Source organism: Macaca nemestrina, chromosome 8 (assembly GCF_043159975.1).
Source record: "Macaca nemestrina isolate mMacNem1 chromosome 8, mMacNem.hap1, whole genome shotgun sequence".
Lineage (NCBI taxonomy): Eukaryota > Metazoa > Chordata > Mammalia > Primates > Cercopithecidae > Macaca > Macaca nemestrina.
In genome coordinates this window covers 116,048,648-116,074,161 of record NC_092132.1, presented here as the reverse complement: position 1 = coordinate 116,074,161, position 25,514 = coordinate 116,048,648, and the positions used below count along the sequence as shown (strand labels likewise).

General features: G+C 43.1%; 1 protein-coding gene and 1 long non-coding RNA gene across 11 annotated transcripts in view; one reads left to right on the top strand and one right to left on the bottom strand.

Moving 5' to 3' along the window:
• The first annotated feature begins 2,048 nt into the window (after positions 1–2,048).
• LOC105476571 (DDHD domain containing 2) overlaps positions 2,049–25,514 on the top strand; it is a 50,488-nt gene continuing 27,022 nt past the window's right edge. For 5 of the 10 annotated variants that reach the window (XR_011607087.1, XR_011607088.1, XM_011732643.3 and 2 more), the window contains exons 1-16: positions 2,049–2,324; positions 3,434–3,661; positions 4,832–5,022; positions 7,946–8,035; positions 8,497–8,617; positions 9,964–10,053; positions 12,239–12,374; positions 16,134–16,342; positions 16,625–16,692; positions 18,079–18,201; positions 19,911–20,006; positions 22,361–22,477; positions 22,581–22,736; positions 23,249–23,351; positions 23,484–23,654; positions 24,056–24,218. Coding sequence is in view for 8 of the 10 variants with exons in the window: in XM_011732643.3 (XP_011730945.2) it covers positions 3,442–3,661; positions 4,832–5,022; positions 7,946–8,035; positions 8,497–8,617; positions 9,964–10,053; positions 12,239–12,374; positions 16,134–16,342; positions 16,625–16,692; positions 18,079–18,201; positions 19,911–20,006; positions 22,361–22,477; positions 22,581–22,736; positions 23,249–23,351; positions 23,484–23,654; positions 24,056–24,218 (2,054 nt within the window). In the remaining 2 variants the exon portion in view is untranslated. Of the gene's footprint in view, positions 2,325–3,433; positions 3,662–4,831; positions 5,023–7,945; positions 8,036–8,496; positions 8,618–9,963; positions 10,054–12,238; positions 12,375–16,133; positions 16,343–16,624; positions 16,693–18,078; positions 18,202–19,910; positions 20,007–22,360; positions 22,478–22,580; positions 22,737–23,248; positions 23,352–23,483; positions 23,655–24,055; positions 24,219–25,514 lie in introns of those variants that run through there. The other 5 variants (XM_011732644.3, XM_011732645.3, XM_011732646.3 and 2 more) reach the window with 5 other exon arrangements.
• On the bottom strand, positions 8,452–25,299 carry LOC139355869 (uncharacterized). Its single transcript, XR_011607090.1, has 2 exons — positions 25,159–25,299; positions 8,452–8,572 (listed from the first exon to the last, which is right to left on the bottom strand). It is a non-coding gene; the product is annotated as an uncharacterized lncRNA (long non-coding RNA).

Genomic DNA, 25,514 nt, shown 5'->3' with positions numbered 1-25,514 from the left:
AAACTGCAAGACAGACCAATGGATTTTAATAGTATCAGAATATGAAAAGTTTACTGATATATTTTCAAACTACACATTGCAATCCACTTTTTTTTTTTTTTTTTGAGACAGCCCTCCAAATTTGAGAACAGCTGGTATAGAGGCTACAACAGGATTTGAAGATAGAGAACCTAAATTAAAGTTCCAGTTCTGTCACTTACTTGACTGATTTTAGGCAAGTTACTTAGGTGCAGGCTCTGAAGTCACACTGTGCGGGTTCGTGATTTTAGCTCCACCCCTTGCTAAATCGTACTGCCTGGGCCTCCCAAAGTGCTGAGATTACAGGCGTGAGCCACCGTGCCCGGCCTTGCAGAAACTATTCTAAGTGTAATAAATTTGAAGAGAAGGTGTTGGGGATATTTGTGTGTGGCTGTTAATTTGTAGAGAGAAAAAATGTGTTATAAAAAGTTGTTTTCTTTTTCTGTTTCTGAAGAAAGAACAAAGCTGAAATAGGCCGGGCAAGGTGGCTCATGCCTGTAATCCCAGCACTTTGGGAGGCTGAGGCGGGCGAATCACGAGGTCAAGAGATCGAGACCATCCTGGCCAACAGGGTGAAACCCCATCGCTACCAAAAATACAAAAATTAGCTAGGCGTGGTGGCGCATGCCTATAATCCCAGCTACTAGGGAGGCTGAGGCAGGAGAATCGCTTGAACGCGGGAGGCGGAGGTTGCGGTGAGCCGAGAGTGAGCCAAGATTGCGCCACTGCACTCCATCCGGGCGACATAGTGAGACTCCGTCTCAAAAAAAAAAAAAAAAAAAAAAAAAAGAAAAAAAAATTCCCGAAATCGTTGCCCTATAATCTAGTTAGAAAATAGGAAAATATATATATTTTCAATACCAAAAGGTATTAAAATGAAATACTAAGGAGAGTCGGGCAGGGCCTGTACTCGACCTCATGACTGCGGGAAATTTCTCTTTTTCTTTTTTTGAGATGGAGTCTCCCTCTGTTGCCCAGGCTGGAGTGCAGTGGCTGTGACCTTGGCTCACTGCAACCTCTGCCTCCCGGGTTCAAGTGATCCTCCCACCTCACCCTCCCAAGCAGCTGGAATTACAGGCGTGAGCCACCACCCCTGGCTAATTTTTATATTTTTAGTAGAGATGGCATTTCACCATGTTGGCCAGGCTGGTCTTTAACTCCTGGCCTCCCAAAGTGTTGGGATTACAGGTGTGAGCCACTGCGCCCAGCCCCTTTCAACTTTTCACCTCAGTTATGTCTGCCTGTTTGGACAGCAGTATCTCATCTCCAACCTCCCTGGCATCTTTTAAATCCTGTTAAGGTTGCCTCTAAATACACACACACACACACACACACACGCATCTTTTAAATCCTGTTAAGGTTGCCTCTAAATACACACACACACACACACACACACACACACACGCATCTTTTAATTAAGGTTGCCTCTAAATACACACACACACACACACACACACACACACTTTTTACTGTTTGTTTAGAGACTAGTGGCGCAGTGTTACCCAGGCTGGAGTGCAGTGGCGCCATCTGGGCTCATGCAACCTGCACCAGTGGGCTCCGGCGATCCTCCAGCCTCAGCCTCCTGAGTAGCTCTGACCCAGGCGCCAACACCACATTTTTTAGGGATACCTTTTTGGTAACCTCTAAATCATAATAAATGCACGGAGGAGGGGCCAAAGCCTTTTTTCCTGGCAAAAGCCAGTGACACCCGTTCTCAGCACCCAGAAACAGAGGCAAAGAGCGGGGCGACTGCGCCCTCCGCCCTACTCCGCTGATCCCAGGGCCGCGGCGTCCCTGTGTCCGGTGGTCCCCTACACGACCCTGGCGCACTAGTAGGGTCTGCAGCGTATCACGAGGATCAGGCCAACTTTCCCGCCCCATACGTGAGGGGCCGCCTCGAAGCCCTTTCCGCCACGGACACTCGAAACTCTTCCCGGCAGTTAGACCTCAGCCGCCAGCCGCCCGCCGCCCGGCGCTGCACCTCCCTGCCCGCAGGAGGAGCCACGTCTCGCGCGAATCCCTCCACCTCTCGCGACACTTGCCACCCGTGCCCTGCGGCCCTGCGCGCCCCACCCGCGGTCGCGCGCCGCGCTCCCCGCCGCCTCACCTTTTCGCCCGGCATCCGGGCCCGCTACTCGCCTACTGGGAGCGCCGTGGCGCCTGGTGTTCGGCGCGAGCCCAGCTGGGCCGCAGGTTCCGCCCTGCTCCGCCGCGCCCCGCCCGGGCTGGGGTAAAGGCCGCTGCCGGGCCATGCCGTGTCCCCCTCAGGGAGGGCAGGAGAGCCTGAGGAGTGGCGGGGCCGCCAGGTGAGTCCGCGTCGGGCGGCTGGACCGAGGGAGGCCGGGCTGGGTGCCGGTGGGCGGTGCAGCGCTGCGGGGCCGGGATGCGGAAGCCCCTAGCCTGGGGGATCCCTGGGCACCCTGTGAACCTTGTTTACCCTGTGGTCTGCACTGGCTGTCCTGCTGCTGTCGCGGGACTGCGGGCGGACAACCTGAGCCCGAGCTCCGAGGGCCCGGAGCGGGGCGCCAGGGCCTAGGGTCGCGGGGGCTAGGGGCGCGCCAAGGTGGCTGAGGTAAGTCTGTGCGGGGAAAAGGACAATGGAGCCGAAAGCCGGCGTCTACCGTCCCGCTGGGCCCGCGTGAGATGCGCTCCTGCCCCCTGCCCTACGGGGCAACTTAGAAGTGTCCCTCTGGTGCCTGCGGCGCTGGTCATTGCCGAATGGAAGGAGTGTTGGAGAGGTAGAAACAGCTGGTCAGAGCAGCCTCTGCGGGAGGAGGCTTTTGAGGTCGCTCGTTACCTTTCCTCTGAGATTCTGGCTTTGCTAGTGGGCGTGCGCGTGCGCACCGTGGCCCCGGGCTAGATTTCTTTTCCGAATTTGTGCCACCGCCCATTAATGACTTAAAGGATCCATCAAAAATGATTGGTTCCTAAGCGAGTAGTTTTATTTTTTTTTGTATTTTAAGATTCTGTTAGTTGTGTAATGGTAGGGGCCTGGAGCCCAAAACCTTGGCGTTACTAGGACAGGGCATGACCCAGCTGACTTGGAGTAAATTTTCTGCCTTTAACTACATTTAGATTGGAAATTAGGGTAAAATGTTTTTGTTGCAATCAAGTTTCGAGCATGTGGTCCTGTAATTCTGGGTTTGTTTTATAACTTATGGACTGAGTAAAATTACCCAGTTTTCTGAGAGAATTGGGAACTCCGCGCAATGGTTGATCTAATAGAAGCATTTTATTTAAAGCTTCCACCCATCCAGCTGCTAATTTATGTTATTTTTCTTTTAAATTATGTAGATGATGTTGTTGTTGTTGTTGCAGAAATGGCTCCGTAAAATGATTAGTTTTGTGCTTGCGTATGTGTGCGAACAGTTACACAGTTAAAATCATTTTCCTGATAGTTTTCTTTTGTCTTTAGAGAGCGAAATGTCATCAGTGCAGTCACAACAGGAGCAGTTGTCCCAGTCAGATCCATCCCCATCATCAAACTCATGTAGTTCCTTTGAGCTAATAGACATGGATGCTGGCAGCTTGTATGAACCAGTTTCTCCCCATTGGTTTTATTGTAAGATAATAGATTCTAAGGAGACATGGATTCCTTTCAACTCTGAGGATTCACAGCAGCTGGAGGAGGCATATAACTCTGGTAGGTGAAAATTATGACTTGGAATAGACAAAGACTTTCCCCTCTTCAAATTATAGTATAATGGTCCTTATAGTGAGTGCTATGAAAATTAAATTTTAGATTTTTCCAGTTAAATAATTTCTTACAGCATTTTATATAGAACTTCTGCACTAATACCTAGCCAATCAATAATATTCCAGAATTTGGTCTGTATTTTGAAAACAGTATCTATTATTATTTCTGCATAGTTACCCAATAATTTTTTTTTTCCTTAGAGTTGGGGACCTAATTATATTGTCTAGGCTGATCTTGAACTCCTAGGTTCAAGCAATCTTTCTGCCTGGCCTCCCAAAGTGCTGGAATTACAGGCGTGTTACACCCTGTGCCCAGCCCCCCAGTAATATCTTTAATGTTCTAGCTTATGTTTTGTTTTATAAAGAATGTGTAAGGCTGGGTGCAGTGGCTCATACCTGTAATCCCAGCACTTTGCGAGGCCAAGACGGGCAGATCACTTGAGGTCAGGAGTTCGAGATTAGCCTGGCCAGCATGGTGAAACCCCTTCTCTACTAAAAATACAAAAGTTAGCCAGATGGGTGGTCTGTGCCTGTAGTCTCAGCTACCTGGGAGGCTGAGGCAGGAGAATTGCTCAAACCTGGGAGGCAGAGGTTGCAGTGAGCCAAGATTGTGCTACTGGACTCCAGCCTGGGTGACAGAGTAAGACTTGTCTCAAAAAAAAGAGAAAAAAGTATGTATAGAGTGGGGTGTCACAGTGCAGAAGAATGAACTCTCTAACTTGTCACTTGACTTTTCTTTTATAAAACAAGAATGATTCTATTTATACTAAATCATCATGATGGTTATTAATTTACCTTATGGTTCCCAAGCAAACTCAGAAAAATCACATTATATACTTTTTTTTTAAGGGGCACTGCTATCTTTCCTCAGAAAAAGAACAAAACTGTTTGGGTAATATTTTTTTCATGTTTCATTAAAATCAGGAATGGTTTTGACGGTTTGTAAAGTAGGTAGTGAAAAAGATATGAATTAAATTCCATTTTGTTTGGTGTTTAGCCAAGTAGGAACTGTTCATTCATGTGTTTTATAACATTATTTAGAGTATAACTCAGAATTGTATGTTGGGAGATATATTTTGAAATATGTACTTCTTTTCCCCTTTTCAATCCTTGAAAGGAAAAGATTGTAATGGGAGAGTTGTTCCTACTGATGGGGGCAGATATGATGTTCATTTAGGGGAAAGGATGCGGTATGCTGTATACTGGGATGAACTAGCATCGGAAGTGAGACGATGTACATGGTTTTACAAGGGGGACAAAGACAATAAGTATGTTCCCTACTCGGAGAGCTTCAGCCAAGTTTTAGAGGTATTCTTTTGACTCTTTTTTTACTTATTCTTTCCTTCTCTTATTTAATAATCTTTCTTTTGTAATTTATTTTGTGAGATTTCCAGAAAGAGTTTGGTTCTGTCTGTATCACATTATAAAACATGATAAAGCATTTCTATTTGCAAGCAAGTTTCAGGATGAAGTAGTCTTATTTTCAGATTTTTTTTTTTTTTTTTGAGATGGAGTCTCGCTCTGTTGCCCAGGCTGAAGTGCAATGGTGCGATCTTGGCTCACTGCAACCTCCACCTCCCGGGTTCAAGTGATTCTCCTGCCTCAGCCTCCCAAGTAGCTGGGATTACAGGTGGCCGCCACCATGCCTGGCTAATTTTTTTGTATTTTTATCAAAGATGGGGTTTCACCATGTTGGCTAGGCTGGTCTCAAACTCCTGACCTCAAATGATCTGCTGGCCTAGGCCTCCCAAAGTGCTGGGATTACAGGTGTGAGCCACCGTGCCCGGCCTTTTTCAGATTTTAGAATACAATGGAAATGGCTGTGTTGTTTTAAGGTGTAAAAAAAGAAAACAGTACTCTGGGCCTGGTGGCTCACGCCTGTAATCCCAGCAGTTTGGGAGGCCGAGGCAGGCGGATCACCTGAGGTTGGTAGTTTGAGACCAGCCTGACCAACATGGAGAAACCTAGTCTCTACTAAAAATACAAAATTAGTCGGGCATGGTGGTGCATGCCTGTAATCCCAGCTACTCGGGAGGCTGAGGCAAGAGAATCACTTGAACCCAGGAGGGGGAGGTTGTGGTGAGCTGAGATCGCACCATTGAACTACAGCCTGGGCAACAAGAGAAAAACTCCATCTCAAAAAAACAAAACAAAACAAAAAAAGCCTGTTGTGCACCGTGGCTCTTGTCTATAATCCCAGCACTTTGTGAGGCCAAGGCAGGAGGATGACTTGAGCCCAGGAATTTGAGAACAGCCTGGGCAACAAATCGAGACCCCATCACTACAAAAAAAAAATACACACACACACACACACACACACACACACACGCAAAGTCTATTATGCTATGGTCACAGGATTGATCTTTTTTAGCTTTTATTTTTCTTGCTCTGAAAACTGAAATTTTTCTTTAAATTGGAGTAGAGCATTAGTATTTGTTTTTTTTTTTTTTTTCTGAGACGGAGTCTCACTGTCGCCTAGGCTGGAGTGCGATGGCGCGATCTTGGCTCACTAAAACCTCCGCCTCCCAGGTTCAAGCGATTCTCTTGTCTCAGCCTCCTCCTGAGTAGCTGGGACTACAGGCGCCCGCCACCACGCCTGGCTAATTTTTTGTATTTTTAGTAGAGACGGGGGTTTCACTGTGTTAGCCAGGATGGTCTCAACCTCCTGACCTCGTGATCCGCCTGCCTCAGCCTCCCAAAGTGCTGGGATTACAGGCGTGAGCCACCACGCCCGGCCTTTTTCTTGTTTTGTTTGTTTGTTTCGTTTTTGAGACAGTCTCACTCCGTTGCCCAGGCTGGAGTCCAGTAGCACGATCTCGGCTCACTGCAACTTCTGCCTCCTGGGTTCAAGCACTTTTCCTGCCTCACCCTCCTAAGTAGCTGGGATTACAGGCGCACCCCACCACACTGGCTAATTTTTTTTTTTTGAGAGGGATTTCCACTCTTGTGGCCCAGGCTGGAGTGCAGTGGCGCGGTCTCAGTTCACCACAACCTCCGCCTCCTGTGTTTAAGTGATTCTTCTGCCTCAGCCTCCTGAGTAGCTGGGATTACAGGCATGCACCACAATGCCCGGCTAATTTTGTATTTTTAGTAGAGACAGGATTTCTCCATGTTGGTCAGGCTGGTTTCCAACTCCCGACCTGGGATTACAGGTGTGAGCCACTGTGCCTGACTTACACCGGCTAATTTTTGTATTTTTAGTAAAAATGGAGTTTTGCCATGTTAGCCAGGCTGGTCTTGAATACTAGACCTCAGGTGATCCTCCTGCCTTGGCCTCCCAAAGTGTTGGGATTACAGGCATGAGCCACCACGCATGGTCTAGAACATTAATATTAACAAATATACTAGGCCGGGCGCGGTGGCTCAAGCCTGTAATCCCAGCACTTTGGGAGGCCGAGACGGGAGGATCACGAGGTCAGGAGATCGAGACTATCCTGGCTAACCCGGTGAAGCCCCGTCTCTACTAAAAAATACAAAAAATTAGCCGGGCGAGGCGGCGGGCGCCTGTAGTCCCAGCTACTCGGGAGGCTGAGGCAGGAGAATGGCGTGAACCCGGGAGGCGGAGCTTGCAGTGAGCTGAGATCCGGCCACTGCACTCCAGCCTGGGCGACAGAGTGAGACTCCGTCTCAAAAAAAAAAAAAACAAATATACTAAAATGTGAACAGTAATTATCTAGTGTAGATGATGGAATTAGGAGTGCGAGGGGGTGTGTGTGTGTGTGTGTGTGTGTTTTTTTTTTCCCCTTTGTCCTGGTGCTACTATCTGTTGTAATTTCAAAATAGGCTGGGTGCTGTGGCTTATGCTTGTAATCCCAGCACTTTGGGAGGCCAAGGTGGGCGGATCACCTGAGGTGAGGAGTTTGAGACCAGCCTAGCCATTATGGCCAAACCCCATATCTACTAAAAATACAAAAGTTAGCTGGGTGAGGTGGCGGGTGCCTGTAATCCCAGCTACTTGGGAGGCTGAGGCAGGAGAATCGCTTGAACCCAGGAGGCAGAGGTTGCAGTGAGCTGAGATTGCGCCAGTGCACCCCAGCCTGGGCAACAGAGTAAGACTCTGTCTCAAAACAAAACAACAACAACAACAAAAAAAGGATTTAAAAATAAATTTGATATATTGGAGTAGGATATTCTTATTGAAACTCATTAATACAGTAGTATTCTTGTGAGTAAGTTCAGTTTTAATAGGAAAGCTACTAGAGAACTCTAATGAAATGTGTTTTCTTTTAAGGAAACTTACATGCTTGCTGTAACTTTGGATGAATGGAAAAAGAAACTGGAATCTCCCAACAGAGAAATTATTATTTTACACAATCCAAAGGTAAAACAAAGCATTTATCTTGTTGGGATAAAAAGTTAATTGCACTGTTAGGGAGAGCTCAATTGGTTTCTTTTGCTAAGCGTTCTATGTAGGATAACCTTTGTCACATTTTATATTGAATTCACAACTATGAAACTTAAAAACTTGTAGCTACTACTGTTACTTACCCAACTCAGCTTATACAAAATAATTTTCTTAGGGAAAATTATGCCACTGTAGAACAAGAAAATCACTGACATATTATGTGAGCATGTCTTCCATGTAGAAGGGCACTATTGACAAATCCATTAGCCTAATATATTTTCAGGGTTCTCATTTTAAGCTGTACGAGTTGCATATCAAAACTCCAGTTCACATTTGACTGCGTGGTTTGAAAGACATCATTCTACACTTAAAACTGCATTGTATAGAGATGATTGTGTTGTAGAATATTTTTATTTCTCTGATCTGTTCTGTTTAAGCTTATGGTGCATTACCAGCCAGTTGCAGGATCTGATGATTGGGGTTCAGCACCCACGGAGCAGGGTCGACCAAGAACTGTGAAGAGAGGAGTTGAGAACATCTCTGTTGACATTCATTGTGGTAATGTTAACCATTTATTTTTTCTTACCTTATGATGTATTTGTTTACTCCTTAAATTTTGACCTTTTTCTGTGGATTTAGATTACCTCAAGGTTTAAAAATCATCTTTAATCATATGGGTTTATTCCAAGTTGAGATTAGCATCACTTTGTCTAAGAATCTTAATAGATGTAAAAATATCTTTTAAAACTGCTTAGCACATATGGTAGGATGGGTAAAATTTGGCAATACTATTCATGATGTATGTAGCCTGCTCTCTAATGATTCAGAAAAATAAATGTGTGTGTGTGTGTACACACACAAAGAATCATAAAGCAAATGTAATTGTTAAAAAGCTGAATGTCTGTAAAAAGTACGTGGGAGTGTCTGTATTATGCTTTCTAGTTTTCTGTACATTTCTAGTTACTTAAAAATAAAAAGTTTTAAAAACCAGGCTGGGCATGGTGGCTCACACCTGTAATCCCAGCACTTGGGGAGGCCAAGGCAGAAGGATCACTTGAGCCCAGGAGTTCGAGACCAGCCTGGGCAATATGGTGAAACCCCATTTCTACAAAAAATACAAAAATTAACTGGGCATGGTAGCACAGGTCTGTAGTCTCAGCTAATTTGGAGGCTGAGACAGGAGGATCACTCGAGCCCAGAAGGTTGAGGCTGGAATGAGTGTTTATCATGCCACTGCACTCCAGCCTAGGTGACAGAGTGAGACTCTGTCTCAAAAAAAAAAAAAGTTTTTAAAAACTGAAAAAAGGCCAGGTGTGTTGGCTCAGGGCTGTAATCCCAGCACTTTGGGTGGCCGAGGCAGGCGGGTCAGGAGATCGAGATCATCCTGGCTAACCCATTGAAACCCTGTCTCTACTAAAAATACAAAAAATTAGCCAGGCGTGGTGGTGTATGCCTGTAGTCCCAGCTACTCGGGAGGCTGAGGCAGGAGAATCACTTAAACCCGGGAGGCGGAGGTTGCAGCTAGCTGAGATCACACCACTGCACTTCAGCCTGGGTGACAGAGCGAGACTCGGTCTCAAACCAAAAAAAAAAAACCTGAAAAAAAAAAAAGAACTTTTTTTTTTTTTTTGGCATGAGCCACCGCACCCAGCCAAGTTTTCTTTTTCAGAGCTCAGAAAAAAAGAAAAAAATCCTGAAAAAAATTTTGCAGATTTATTTCAAGATAAATTAGAAACCAAGTAAAATCAGTGTATTTTTGCTACGTACTTAAAGGTCTGTTTTATATCTTTTAAATTATCTGTTCATCTTTTAACTTGCTCATATTTATAACCTTTTCATGATGAGTGGTATTAGAATACATGACTAATTATACAGAATAATTTTCTTTTTAATTTCATTTATAGGAGAACCTTTACAAATAGATCACTTGGTTTTTGTAGTCCATGGGATTGGACCAGCTTGTGATCTCCGCTTTCGAAGCATTGTACAGTGTGGTAGGTTTGCAAAGCATGTGAGAGAATATTAATCAGTGCTCTTGTGAGCTGAGATAAAGCCTTGTCTTTGGTCTGTTGTCTTAGCTGCATAAGAGGATTTAGAGAGTTAAAGACAGGTGGCAAGGTAGTAAAGCTTCTCAGCTTAGACCTGAAGTGCTAGGAAATTCCTGGGGCTAATAGTTTATACTCTTAACTAACTTGAATGAACAAGCAGTTAATCCCTATAAAATTGTTTTATGATGTGATAGTCCTATTTCTAACCATTTCAAATTTACAGGGAACATAAAGATGATAGAGTTTAATGAATAACAGAAGCATCAATCATTTTTGTAATTCATACTGTGATAAACCTTTGATATTGTAATTGGAGGATTTAAGTCATTAGTATAACTAGATTTTGAAAGGTGTCCTCTAGGCTGGGCGTAGTGGCTCACACCTGTAATCCCAGCACTTTGGGAGGCCGAGGCGGGTCGATCACGAGGTCAGGAGTTCAAGACCAGCCTGGCCAAGATGGCAAAACCCCGTCTCTACTAAAAATACAAAAATTAGCCAGGCACGGTGGCAGGCACCTGTAATCCCAGCTACTCGGGAGGCTGAGGCAACAGAATCGCTTGAACTGGGAGGGTGGAGGTTTCAGTGAGCCAAGATCGGGCCACTGCACTCCAGCTTGGGCAACAGAGTGACACTGTGTCTCAAAAAAAAAAAAACAAAAAGTGTCTTCTAAAACCTGATAGTATTCAAAGTTTAATTATTCCAATTAGGGTGTCTTATTCTATTGGCTAATGGTTCTAAACATAAACTAGAATTGTATTGTGGAAGGTTGAGATTGATGTGATACGAATTTCAAACAACAGTGTATTTTTTTTCTTTTCTTTTTTTTTTTTTTTTTTTTGAGACGGAGTCTCGCTCTGTCGCCCAGGCTGGAGTGCAGTGGCCGGATCTCAGCTCACTGCAAGCTCCGCCTCCCGGGTTCACGCCATTCTCCTGCCTCAGCCTCCCGAGTAGCTGGGACTACAGGCGCCCGCCACCGCGCCCGGCTAATTTTTTGTATTTTTAGTAGAGACGGGGTTTCACTGTGGTCTCGATCTCCTGACCTTGTGATCCGCCCGCCTCGGCCTCCCAAAGTGCTGGGATTACAGGCTTGAGCCACCGCGCCCGGCCGTATTTTTTTTCTTTAAAGTATTGGGTGGTGCTATTTATAAGAACCAGGAAGTTAGGATAGGAATTCAACTGCAAGACTGTTGTTGTATTGTCATGTGATTAAAAAAAAAAAAAATTGTAACAGTTCCCATGATGCTGACGTTTTGAAGTTAACCTTCTTTTTTTTCATGTTCCTTTTTTTTTTGTTTTTAAATATACTATTTTTTTTTCCTGAGACAGAGTTTTGCTCTCTTGCCCAGGCTGGAGTGTAGTGACGTAATCTCAGCTCACTGCAACCTCTGCCTCCTGGGTTCAAGTGATTATCCTGCCTCAGCCTCCTGAGTAGCTGGGATTACAGGTGCACATCACCATGCCTGGCTAATTTTTGTATTGTTAGTAGATGGGGTTTCACCATGTTGGCCAGGCTGGTCTCAAACTCCCGGCCTCATACGATCCACCCACCTTGGCCCCGCAAAGTGCTGGGATTACAGGCATGAGCCACTGCTCTTGGCCTGAAGTTAGCCTTCTTTTGATGAAATATTTTGTACGGTAAAAGCAAGTTGTTAGGCCAGGTGTGGTGGCTCACACCTGTAATCCCAGCACTTTGGGAGGCCAAGGCAGGCAGATCACCTAAGGTCAGGAGTTCAAGACCAGCCTGGCCAACAGGGCAAAACCCATCTCTACTAAAAATACAAAAATTAGCTGGGTGTGGTGGTATGCGCCTGTAATCCCAGATCCTCGAGAGGCTGAGGCAGGAGAATTGCTCAAACCGGGTAGGTGGAGGCTGCAGTGAGGTGAGATCTCGGCATTGCACTCTAGCTTGGATTATAGAGCAGTACTCCATCTCAAAAAAAAAAAAAGTTATTAAAGAAACATCTTTTCCTATATGCATTCATAATTTTTCCTGAATACCACTTTATTTTTGACAGAAGTCAGTATGTGTTCTGTGCAAATGTAGTTAGAGTATAATTACATGATTTGTTGCATCCAGATTCTACAGATTTGTTACTTCATTGTTGATGCATAAGTTAATTTTCTTTTCCAGTTAATGATTTTCGCAGTGTTTCCTTGAACTTGCTACAGACACATTTTAAGAAAGCCCAAGAAAATCAGCAGATTGGGAGGGTAGAATTTCTTCCAGTCAATTGGCACAGTCCTTTGCATTCTACTGGTGTGGATGTGTGAGTAATACTTAATACCTTTGAGTTGTTAGCTGTGATAATAATGTATTTTCTGATCATTGCTATGCTTGGGGACATTTTTATGCTATAGCTGGCTGAATATTTAAAATTTCTTAGAGATATGCTATTAAATACTGATCAGTCCCTTGGTTTAATTAACCCTGGTTAGGAGTAGAGAGCTGTGTGTATCTTCAGTATGTTTTACTGGCTCACTAGTATTTACTATTACAGCTTCATTGTATCTTTAGCATTAAAGCCAAATGTTGCTATCTTCCCATAGTGTATAACCATTTCCATTTTCAGATGTCAAAAGCCATGCATACCCCAAGATGTACAAAGTATTTTGTTATTCCTTTTGTTATTATATTTAAATAATATTTGTCCAAATTTAGAAAAAAGGGAGGATTTCTCAAACATTAAACTATTAGCATTTATAACTTAGGGAATAATTGGTACAGTGACTTTGAAGTGACGGGTTTCTTAAGGTACAAGCCCATTAGTTTTGTTTGTAAATTTTATGGTAATGACAGAGAAGGTTGCTTAAATTGAGGATATGGGGCTCTCCAGCAAGTAGTGTGTTTCTAATATAGTTCTAGAATAGAACCAGGAGATGCAGGAAGTAGTCAGCATTGTTTCATGAGCTGACCATGCTGGTCTCAGAAATGGCTTTTCTGATTCTGTGTCTCAGTTCTCAGTACACTATGATTTGGGTATATTCATTTGCCAAACACTTCATTGTGGTGGGGTTCGGATTCTTTAATATTTGAGCAAATGCTAACAGGTTACTAAGGGCATAGCCCTTATAAATTGCAGAAGTAGTTGTATACTTGAATCTTTCTGGGAATTTTAAGAAACCTTTAACTGGTTATTAGATTTTGTCAATGTGGTCTTCCTCTGCCAGATACAAATTCTATTTGCTTTTGGCACCTGGCACTCACACCTTTTTCTGCTTTTAGAAATTGTGCATTGAGAGAGGGAGCTCTTTATCGTTTGACATGTAATCAAGAAACCTTACTGCTGAGAATTCCAGGAAAAGCCTTTTACATTTTTTGTTTTGTCTTTTTAGAAAACTTTTTTTATTAGAGATAATTTTGTTCACAGAAATTGTATATATGATGAATCCTTGTGTACTGATTACCCAGCCCCAACAAGCCTCAACACATGGCTGGTTCTGCCTCATCTGTATCTTCATACCCTATCTACTGCCCTTTCATGCCATATGGTTTTTATCTTAGACATCCTGTAATTTCATCTGTAAATGTTTCAGTTTGTATCTTTTTTTTTTTTTTTGGAGTGCAGTGGTGTGATCACAGCTCACTGCAGCCTGGATCTCCTCGGGCTCAGGTTATCCTCACACCCCAGCCTCCCAAGTACTGCTGGGACTACAGGCATGTGGCACCACTCGCAGCTGATTTTTTTCCTTTTTTTTTTTTTTTTTTTTTGAGATGGAGTTTCGCTCTTGTCTAGGCTGGAGTACAGTGTTGTGATCTCAGCTCACCGCAACCTCTGCCTCCCGGGTTCAAGCAATTCCCAGCCTCAGACTCCCGAGTAGCTGGGATTACAGGCATGCGCCACCACGCCCGGCTAATTTTCTATTTTTGGTAGAGACGAGGTTTCTCCACGTTGGTCAGGCTGGTCTCAAACTCCTGACCTCAGGTGATCTGCCCGTCTTGGCCTCCCAAAGTGCTGGGATTATAGGCGTGAGCCACCGTGCCTAGCCTGATCCAGCTGATTTTTCTATTTTTTGTGGAGTTGGGCTTTTAACATGTTGGCCAAGCTGGTTTTGAACTCCTGGGCTCAAGCAATCTGTCTGCCTTGGCCTCCTAAAGTGCTGGGATTGCAGGTGTGAGCCACAGTGCCTGGCCTGAACAGTATAATTTATTTTTTATTTTATTTTATTTTTGAGATGGAGTGTCACTCTATCACCCAGGTTGGAGTGCAGTGGCATGATCTCAGCTCACTGCAACCTCTGCCTCCTGGGTTCTAGCAATTCTCCTGCCTCAGCCTCCCAGGTAGCTGGAATTACAGGCATGTGCCACAACCCCCAGCTAATTTTTGTATTTCTTAGTAGAGACAGGGTTTCACTATATTGGCCAGGCCGGTCTCAAACTTCTGACCTCGTGATCTACCCGCCTCAGCCTTCCAAAGTGCTGGGATTACAGGTGTGAGCTACTGCGCCAGCCTAAACAGTATTTTTTTTTTTTTTTTTTTTTTGAGACGGAGTCTTGCACTGTTGCCTGGGCTGGAGTGCAGTGGTGCGATTTCAGCTCACCTCATCTTCCACCTCCTGGGTTCATGTGATTCTCCAACCTCAGCCTTCCAAATAGCTGGGATTACAGGTACACATCACCACACCCCGCTAATTTTTTGTATTTTTAGTAGAGACGGGGTTTCACTCTGTTGGACAGACTGGTCTCAAACTTTGGACCTCGTGATCTGCCCGCCTCAGCCTCCCAAAGTGCTGGGATTACAGGTGTGAGCCACCACACCCGGCCCTGAACAGTGTATTTTAAAGGACTTAAAAAATGTATAACCGGCCGGGCGCGGTGGCTCAAGCCTGTAATCCCAGCACTTTGGGAGGCCGAGACGGGCGGATCACGAGGTCAGGAGATCGAGACCATCCTGGCTAACACGGTGAAACCCCGTCTCTACTAAAAATACAAAAAACTAGCCGGGCGAGGTGGCGGGCGCCTGTAGTCCCAGCTACTCCGGAGGCTGAGGCAGGAGAATGGCGTAAACCCGGGAGGCGGAGCTTGCAGTGAGCTGAGATCCGGCCACTGCACTCCAGCCCGGGCTACAGAGCAAGACTCCGTCTCAAAAAAAAAAAAAAAAATGTATAACCATAACACTATTATCACACTTAAAAATTTCTTAATGTCATAAAATACCTAGTCAGTGTTCAAATTTCCAGTTGTCTATTATATTTTATATACATATTTTTATATACATTAATTATATATACACGTTAATTTTTATATACATATTTATATAATTACAAACACATTTTAAACTGGGATCCAAATAAGTCCATACATTGCAATTAGTTGATATATCTTTTATTATAAGTCTCTCTTGGGCTGGGCATAGTGGCTCATGCCTGTAATCCCAGCACTTTGGGAGGCCAAAGCAGGTGGATCATCTGAGGTCAGGAGTTTGAGACCAGCCTGGCCAACATGACAAAACCCCGTCACTACTAAAACTACAAAAATTAGCTGGGCATGGTGGCACATGCCTGCAATTGCTATGAGTTCGAGACCAGCTTGGTCAACATGGTGAAACCCTGTCTCTAGTAAAAATACCAAGAAATTAGCCGGGCCTGGTGGCAGGTGCCTGTAATCCCAGCTACTTGGGAGACTGAGGCAGGAGAATCGCTTGAACCTGGGAGGTGGAGGTTACAGTGAGCTGAGATTGTGCCACTGCCCTCCGGCCTGGGCAACAGAACGAGACTCCATCTCAAAAAAAAAAAAAAAGTCTCTTAATTTCTTGATTACCACTTACCTCTGTCTACATCTATTGTTTTCTTGTAGTTTATGTATGGAAGAAATGGGTTTGACTTGTAGGGTTTCATATTTTCTGAATTTTGCTGATCACATCCCTCTGGCTTCATTACACATGTTCCTTTGTCCTCTTTTTGTTTTTTCCTATAAATCGACAATTGTTTCTTATAAAATGTTTAAGTCTAAGCTTGAAGGCTTAAAATTGGAAGTGGCTATTAAATGTATTTAGGTTTCCTGCTTAAATTATTTTTCCTTTTTTCAGAGATCTGCAGCGAATAACCCTGCCCAGCATTAACCGCCTCAGGCACTTCACCAATGACACAATTCTGGATGTCTTCTTCTACAATAGCCCCACCTACTGTCAGACTATTGTGGACACAGTTGCTTCTGAAATGAACCGAATATACACACTTTTTCTGCAGAGGAACCCTGATTTCAAAGGGGGTGTATCCATTGCTGGTCATAGTTTAGGTAACAAAATGAATTCTGTGTGACCAGAGAAGACTATCACATTTTAAAGACACCTGTTTTTGAAGCACAGTGTCTTTTATCAGTAGGAAATTCAGAGGTCTGGAAGTGGTCTCTGATCAAGAAATTTGGAAGGGGTTGGAAGGGTGGTGGTAAATTGGAAAGAAAGACTTCTTGCTGTGTAGATTTGCTTACATGTGTAATTGGCTTATGACTTTTTTGTATAACAGACAGCCATTTAGTGCTAATGCTTAGAAATTGTCCCTTCTTCTATTTTACTTATAGGTTCGCTTATATTGTTTGATATCCTAACAAATCAGAAAGATTCTTTGGGGGATATTGACAGTGAAAAGGTAATTTAGATGTTCAGCTAGGTTTTCTTGTAGTTTTCTTTAGTAAGGATTTATAGATTTTAGACTTATTTTTTGTTTTTAGCTGAGTTTAGTTTCATGTCATGACATTACGTTTACACTTATTTCCATTTTAACAGACTTTTAATTATCTCTGTCATTCTTGGATTATAGAAGCAAGATAATAATATGCTTCTACAAATAATAATTGTTTAGTCTATCTTATTTTCTTTTGTGAACATGCACTGCTGGTCAAGTGTGGTGGCTCATGCCTATAATCCCAGCACTTTGGGAGGCTGAGGCTGGTGGATCACCTTAGGTCAGGAGTTCAAGACCAACTTGGCCAACATGGTGAAACCCCATCTGTACTAAAAATACAAAAATTAGCTGGGCATGGTGGTGTGTGCCTGTAATCCCAGCTACTTGGGAGGCTGAGGCAGGAAAATCGCTTGAACCTGGGAGGTGGAGGTTGCAGTGAGCAGAGATCGTGCCACTGCCTTGCAGCCTGGGTGACAGAGTGAGACTCTGTCTCAAAAATATGCACTGCTGAGTTACGGAATCATTGAGCTAAATGAAGTTTGCATATGAACAAATGAATGAATTGGCTACAAATTGATATGATTTATAGAAACTCTGTTAGAAAGTATTGGGGAACTTGATGTTTAAACATTTTTAGTAAAAATTCTTATAACCATGTATCATCTATAGGATTGATTTGGTACCTATTTCTCCTGTTGGACCATGAGTTCCTCCAGAGCAGAGCTTTTGTCTTAGACTGTTTTATTTCTATTTCTTTTTTTTTTTTTTTTTTTTGGAGATAGTCTCGTTCTGTCGCTCAGGCTGGAATGCAATGCAGTGGCACGATCTTGGCTCACTGCAACCTCCGCCTCCAGGGTTCAAATGATTCTCCTGCCTCAGCCTCCCCAGTAGCTGGGATTACAGGCACACGCTACCACAGCCTGCTAATTTTTGTATCTTTAGTAGGGTTGGGGTTTCACCATGTTGGTCAGGCTGGTCTTGAACTCCTGACCTTGTGATCTGCCCACCTCGGCCTCCCAAAGTGCTGGGATTACAGGCGTGACCCACCATGCCCAGTCTAGACTGTTTTATTTCTTGAGCACCATTTTCCTAATTTCTTAAGCACCGAGCTCCCTTAAAATTCAGCAAATGTTTGTTAATGATGATGAATATTTTACTCATTTCTTTAAAAACATATTTTCAATTGAAGTCGCAAAACCTTGGAACCTCTTAATTTATATCTTGCATAAATGACAGTTTGTTAAAGTTAAGATACATTGCTGTGGAAATCTATGTATTTCTTTATTGCAAAATAGTATAAAGGAAACTAAATGAATTTTGAAAATATGAGCTTTATAATTTAATTTTTAGGATTCGCTAAATATTGTAATGGATCAAGGAGATACACCTACACTAGAGGAAGATTTGAAGAAACTTCAGCTCTCTGAATTCTTTGATATCTTTGAGAAGGAGAAAGTAGATAAGGAAGCTCTGGTAAAAATAATCTTTTAAAACTTTATGCCAAGCCATTTTCAGTATTTTTATTGTTCATCATGTTTACTAAGTGCATACCCTTTAGACACTTTTTAGTCATAAATACTTTATCATTAATGTTCCTTAGCATTATTTATTTGCTTTTTATCATATCAAGTGACCTTTGCCTTGTTCGAAGTTCAAAGTTCAGATGGCCATATTGATATTCATAGAGCAGTGGAGCAGACTAACCAGTACGTCTCATAGAAAACATGAGTGCAAGAACAAACAAATAAATAACCATTAGCTATTCCAACTCTAATTTTCTATTGTACTTTCAAGAGCTCTACTGTTATTTGCTTGTTTATTTTTTATTTATTTATTTTTTGAGTTGGAGTCTCACTCTTGCCCAGGCTGGAGTTCAATGGTGTGATCTTCAGCTCACTGCAGCCTCTGTCTCTGGGGTTCAAGCAGTTCTTCTGCCTCAGCCTCCTGAGTAGCTGGGATTACAGGTGCCCGCCACCATGTCTGGCTAATTTTTGTATTTTTAGTAGAGACGGGGTTTCACCATGTTGGCCAAGCTGGTCTCTTGGCCAGGCTGGTCTGGAATTCCTGACCCCATGATCCACCCACCTTTGCCTCCCAAAGTGCTGGAATTACATGTGTGAGCCACGGTGCCCAGCCAGCTTGTTTATTTGTTTTTTGTTTTTTCCACTTTTGTTTGGCCTTTTTCTGGTTTGTGATACATTCACTCATGTAACAGATATTTAGAAAATGCTTACTATACCAAGTACCGGATAGACTGGTAAATAAGACATATGATCCCTGACCTCATAGTGTTTATAGTTTACTGGGGAAGACACATATTAAATAATCACACACATCATTGCAATTACAATAAGAACTAAGTAGGGAAAGTACACCGTATTGTAAGAATTAACCTGGTCTCAGAAGGTGCAGGAAGGCTTCCCTAATGAGTGACAGTTGGCCAGGTATGGTGGCTCACACCTGTAATCCCAGCACTTTGGGAGGCCGAGGTGGGCGGATCACGAGGTCAGGAGTTCGAGACCAGCCTGGTCAACATGGTGAAACCCTGCGTCTACTAAAAATACCAAGAAATTAGCTGGGCCTGGTGGCAGGCACCTGTAATCCCAGCTACTTGGGAGGCTGAGGCAGGAAAATCGCTTGAACCTAGGAGGTGGAGGTTGCAGTGAGCTGAGATCGTGCCACTGCACTCCAGCCTGAGCGACAGAGCAAGACTCCGTCTCAAAAACAAAAAAAAAAAGATGAGTGACACTTGAGATCTTCATTGTTAGTCTGTTGCGTACTTGTGTGTTTGCTGTATGTTCTCAATGCTTGCATTCATGAGCAGGAGTATAATCCTTCTCAGGCATGTGACATCTAAGTCAGTATAGAAATCAAGGAAGATTTTTATGTCCTGAAGTCCTTACATACCCAACCTCTCTGGGGTTTGTTTTTTTTTTTTTTTTTTACAATAACACAATGTTGTCTGTATTATTGTAACGTTGATATTATAAGTATTGATATTTTCTATTCTTTTTTAGGGTGTTTCATGAATAAAACAGGTCCTTTTTTCTGGAAGTTATTATATGATGTTTTACTACTAGAGAGACAGGCAGCAACAGAGTGCCTAGGTCTTAATCCTCTTAGGGGACAGGATTGATTTTCTTTTGTCTAGAAATAAGAAAGACTTGGTTTTCTGTGCATAGGCTTTATGTACAGACCGAGATCTTCAGGAAATGGGAATTCCTTTAGGACCAAGAAAGAAGATATTAAACTATTTCAGTACCAGAAAAAACGCAACGGTATGTGCCTAATACAGCTTGTTGGACCAAGCAATTCTTTGATGTCCATAGTGTATCCTTGTGTTTTGCGGGATGTTTATTCTGGGAAGTCAAGCAGTTTTTTGGTAATGGATCTTTGGCTCTTTTTTTTTTTTTTTTTTGAGACGGAGTCTTGCTCTGTCACTGAGGCTGGAGTGCAGTGGTGTGATGCCAGCTCATTGCAACCTCTGCCTCCCAGGTTCAAGCGATTCTTTTGCCTCAGCCTCCTGAGTAGCTGGGACTACAGGTGCTCGCCACCTGCGCCTGGCCAATCTTTGGCTCTCTTTCTAGAAATTAAACACATTTTCTTTTTTACATCCTTTTTTTTTTTCTTTTTCTTTTTTTTCTTTTTTTCTCTTGAAATGAAATCTCGCTCTGTTGCCTGGGGTGGAATACAGTGGGTGATCTCAGCTCACTGCAACCTCCACCTCCTGGGTTCAAGCGATTCTCCTGCTTCATCCTCTTGAGTAGCTGGGATTCCAGGTGCGCACCACCATGCCCAGCTAACTTTTTGTATTTTTAGTAGAGATGGGGTTTAACTATGTTGGCCAGGCTGGTCTTGAACTCCTGACCTCAGGTGACCCACTTGCCTCAGCCTCTCAAAGTGCTGGGATTACAGACATGAATAACCGCTCCTGGCCCGTCTTTTTTTATGTCCTTAAAAGTGTCATTAGCTTCAGAAGTCTTCTTTCCTCTGGAATTCTCCTTCCATTTATTTATTTATTTTTTTGCTTTTTTTTCTTTTCATGAGAGCTTTACCAATATATAATTCACATCACATACCATAAAATTCCCCCTTTTAAAGTTTACAATTTAATGGTTTTTAGTATATTCATAGAGTTTTATAACCATTACCACTATCCAATTTCAGCACATTTTCATTCTCCTTTAGGGAAACCCCATACCTATTTGCTGTCGCTCCTCATTGCTCCCTGCCCCCAGGGAGTCAACCACTAATTAGAGTCAACCACTAGTCTACTTTCTGTTTCTACAGATTTGCTTATTTTGGACATTCCGTATAAATGGAATCATACAATATGTGACCTTTTGAGCCATGTGACTGGTTTCTTTCACTTAGCATAATGTTCTCAAGGTTTACCTATGTTGTAACAGTACTTCCACATTCAGTTCTTCTGGTCACTGAATTTCTCCTCCATGTCTTATTAGCTAGTCCTTTTCTTTTCTTTTCTTTCTTTTTTTTTGAGACGGAGTCTCGCTCGTTGCACAATCTTGGCTCACTTGCAACGTCCGCCTCCTGAGTTCAAGTGATTCTCCTGCTTCAGCCTCCCAAGTAGCTGGGATTACAGGTGTGCGACACCACACCCAGCTAATTTTTGTATTTTTAGTATGGGGTTTCACCATGTTGGCCAGGCTGGTCTTAAGCTCCTGACCTCAAGTGATCCGCCCACCTCAGCCTGCCAAAGTGGTGGGGATACAGGCATGAGCCACCATGCCCGGCCAGTAGGTAGTTCTTTTCCAACTTTTTAGCAGGTGGCTCAGTTCTTTTTTTTTTTTTTTTTTTTTGAGACAGAGTCTGGCTCTGTCGCCCAAGCTGGGGTGCAGTGGCCAGATCTCAGCTCACTGCAAGCTCTGCCTCCCGGGTTTACGCCATTCTCCTGCCTCAGCCTCCCGAGTAGCTGGAACTACAGGCGCCTACCACCTCGCCCAGCTAGTTTTTTGTATTTTTTAGTAGAGACGGGGTTTCACCGTGTTAGCCAGGATGGTCTCGATCTCCTGGCCTTGTGATCCGCCCGTCTTGGCCTCCCAAAGTGCTGGGATTACAGACTTGAGCCACCGCGCCCGGCCTGGCTCAGTTCTTTTTAAAGACTCAGTTCTTGGCCCAGCCCATTGACATCCTACTTGATTACAGAGGCACAGCACTTCATAGAACTCTAGCAGTCCTTAGCATTATCTTCCCACATACCCTGCTATTGTTTTCTCTTATGATTGTTGCCTAAAGTTTCAACTGCTGCCAAAATGGCTATGTATGACTTTCATCATTTTAGAGCATGTAAGAATGTCAGTTAACAATTTAAGGCAATAATTTAATCTTGTTTTCTGAGGAAATCTTCCTAGAATTTTTGGCTGCCATTTCAGAACTTTCCTAAGGGTCCTTTCAAACCAGTAGAAAACTATATAATCCTTTGTCTGTACTTTTACTATATAGTAGCTCCTCATAATTTTTTTTTTTTAAATAGAGACTATGTTGCCCAGGTTGGACTTGCACTCATGGGCTTAAACAATCCTCCTACCTACCTCAGGGTCCTGAGTAGCTGGGACTGCAGGTGCGTGCTGCCATGCCCAGCTTCTCCACATAACTATTTTTTATTCTTTAGGGTATTAATAGACCAACCCTGCAGCCTGCTTCAGGGGCAAACATCCCCAAAGAATCTGAGTTCTGCAGTAGCAGTAATGCTAGAAATGGTGATTATCTGGATGTTGGCATTGGGCAGGTAACTAATTCTCTTTGATCATTTTACCGCCTGCTATTGGTATGGTAGAAACAGATGTAACTTTTGTTATTAATGAGAGATGCTTTTATTTTCCTCCTTTGAGGTGTCTGTGAAATATCCCCGGCTCATCTATAAACCAGAAATATTCTTTGCCTTTGGATCTCCCATTGGAATGTTCCTTACTGTCCGAGGACTAAAAAGAATTGATCCCAACTACAGATTTCCGACGTGCAAAGGTTTCTTCAATATTTATCACCCTGTAAGCATTGTATAGCTATTGTGGTTTTACCTAAATAACAGGGCTTATTGTTAAAGAACATAGGATTTTCTGTTGTGTTGATTTTTTTTTCCTATTCCATTCTCTAGCAATGAGACAACTTATAATAGTATTGATTTAGAAGTGATGGAACAGAGCTGTACATTTTTTTAAATGAACTTATGATTATTCTTGCTTAACATATATAGTTCTGGTTGTGCATGGTGGCTCATGCCTGTAATCCCAGCACTTTGGGAATTCGAGGCAGGAGGATTGCTTGAGCCCAGGAGTTGAAGGCTACCTCAGGTATTGATTTTTTTTTTTTTTTTTTTGAAACAGGGTCTTGCTCTGTCACCCAGGCTGGAGTGTACCTCAGCCATGATTGCACCACTGCACTCCAGCCTGGGTGACAGAGCGAGACCTCATCTCAAAAAAAAAAAAAAAAAAAAAAAAGTTACATAGTTTCCAGACTGTACTCAGCAGAGGTAAATGTAGCTCTTGTTTTTTCTATGTAGTTTGATCCTGTGGCCTATAGGATTGAACCAATGGTGGTCCCAGGAGTGGAATTTGAGCCAATGCTGATCCCACATCATAAAGGCAGGAAGCGGATGCACTTAGGTAAGTCTGAGCATAGAACTTGATAATTCTAGACCTTTTGGCCAGTGCAAAGGGCATCATTCACTCTGTTCAGCTGTGTTGGACCCTAAACTCTTTGTAAGTCATTTAATGTTCTTTATTTATATGTTTCAGAACTGAGAGAGGGCTTGACCAGAATGAGTATGGACCTTAAGAACAACTTGCTTGGTTCGCTGCGGATGGCCTGGAAGTCTTTTACCAGAGCTCCATACCCTGCCTTACAAGTTTCAGAAGCGGCAGAAGAAACTGAAGCAGAACCTGAATCAACTTCAGAGAAGCCTAGTGGTCAGTGACACTGTACACAATGCCAGATAAGAGGGATGCCATGGTGTGGTGTTTTTCATAGTTAATTTAATTTAACATTTAATTTCATAGTTAATATTGCATTATTTTGCTTTAGTTTTCAACTATAAACTAAAGGCAAACCCAAGGCAAATGACCTAGCTATCAATGGTATAGGTAATGAGATGTGTTGCGCAAAAGCAGAAAAGGGGATTGGACAAAATTACTGTGACCTGAGAAGGAACTTGAAGGAGATTGAGAGGAGGAAGATGGGAGAGAGCTCTCTGAACAGAGAGAGAGAACAGTTTACTCTCTGCGGTAAACTTGGAGTATGAGGAGAAGTTAACATGATAACCCTGAAGGCCAAAGGTTTTAGATTCTTATTATGGTTCTTCCATATCCAGATGTTAACCCAGAAGAGACCTCTGTGGCAGATAAAGAAGAAGTCCTGCCTATCAATGTGGGGATGCTGAATGGAGGCCAACGCATTGACTATGTGCTACAGGAGAAGCCTATTGAAAGTTTTAATGAGTATTTATTTGCTTTACAAAGCCATCTGTGCTACTGGTAAATGTTGTTTATTTTTGTTTGTTTTGTTTATTTACCTGTTTCATAGATATTTGATAGATGTAGAAAAAGGAGGATAGGCCAGGTGCATTGGCTCAGGCTTATAATCTCAGCACTTCGGGAGGCTAAGGTGGACGATTGCTTGAGTTCAGGAGTTTGAGACCGGCCTGGGCAACATAGCAAGACCTCATCTCTACAAAAACTAAATTAGCTGGGCATGGTGGTATGCACTTACAGTCCCAGTTACTTGGGAGGCTGAGGCAAAAGGCTCGCTTGAGCCTAGGAGTTTGAGGCCACAGTGAGCCATGATCACACCACTGTACTCTAGCCTGGGTGAGAGAGCAAGACCCTGTTTCAAAAAAGAAGACCTGTGTGCCTTTGGGATTAAAATGACTTCTCATTTAGACAGCACAAGCACAATCATGTCATTTCATGTCATTTCAAGAATCTGGTTTAAACACACTGTTACTTTATTTTGCAGCTGGGTAGAACATGGATGAGGCTAATGATGCCAACAACCATAAATTCAATTAGCTTCGTGTTAAAAATGTGTCTTTTGGCCATTTAGGTGCACATGAATGAACTGGAACAAATATTACTGTCATTATAATATGACAGAATTAATTATTATTTTATTTTATTATTTGAGACAGGGTCTTGCTGTGTCACTCAGGCTGGAGTGCAGTGGCATGCTCATAGTTCACTGCAGCCTTGACCTCCTGGGCTCAAGTGATCCTCCCACCTCAGTCTCCCTAATAAGTAGGATGACCGTTGTGCACCACCATGCCCAGCTAATTTTTGTAGAGACAGGGTTTCGCCGTGTTGCCCAGGCTGGTCTCAAACTTCAAGCAATCAATCCGTCTCCGCCTCCCAAAGTGCTGGAATTACAGGCATCAGCTACCACGTCTGGGAAGAATTATTATTAAATATAATTGGTTACCTGATGGATTGTAGAATGGATTAATGTGGTTATTGAAATTCAGGCCGGATATGGTGGCTCATGCCTACAATCCCAGCACTTTGGGAGGCTGAGGAAGGAGGATTGCTTGAGGCCAGGAGTTGAAGGCTGCAGTGAGCCATGATGGTGCCACTGCACCCTAGCCTGGGTGACAGAGCGAGACCATGTCTGAAAAAAAGAATAGTATAAAAGAATACAAATTAATCCCTGAAGAAGTTTTCATAAAAATAAAGCAAAGAAAATAAGGTGGGTCAGAGATAAGTGTTTTAAAAATGAAAGCTCAGACCATTTAAAAATGAAAGTGGCCAACATGGCGAAATCCCGTCTCTACCAAAGAT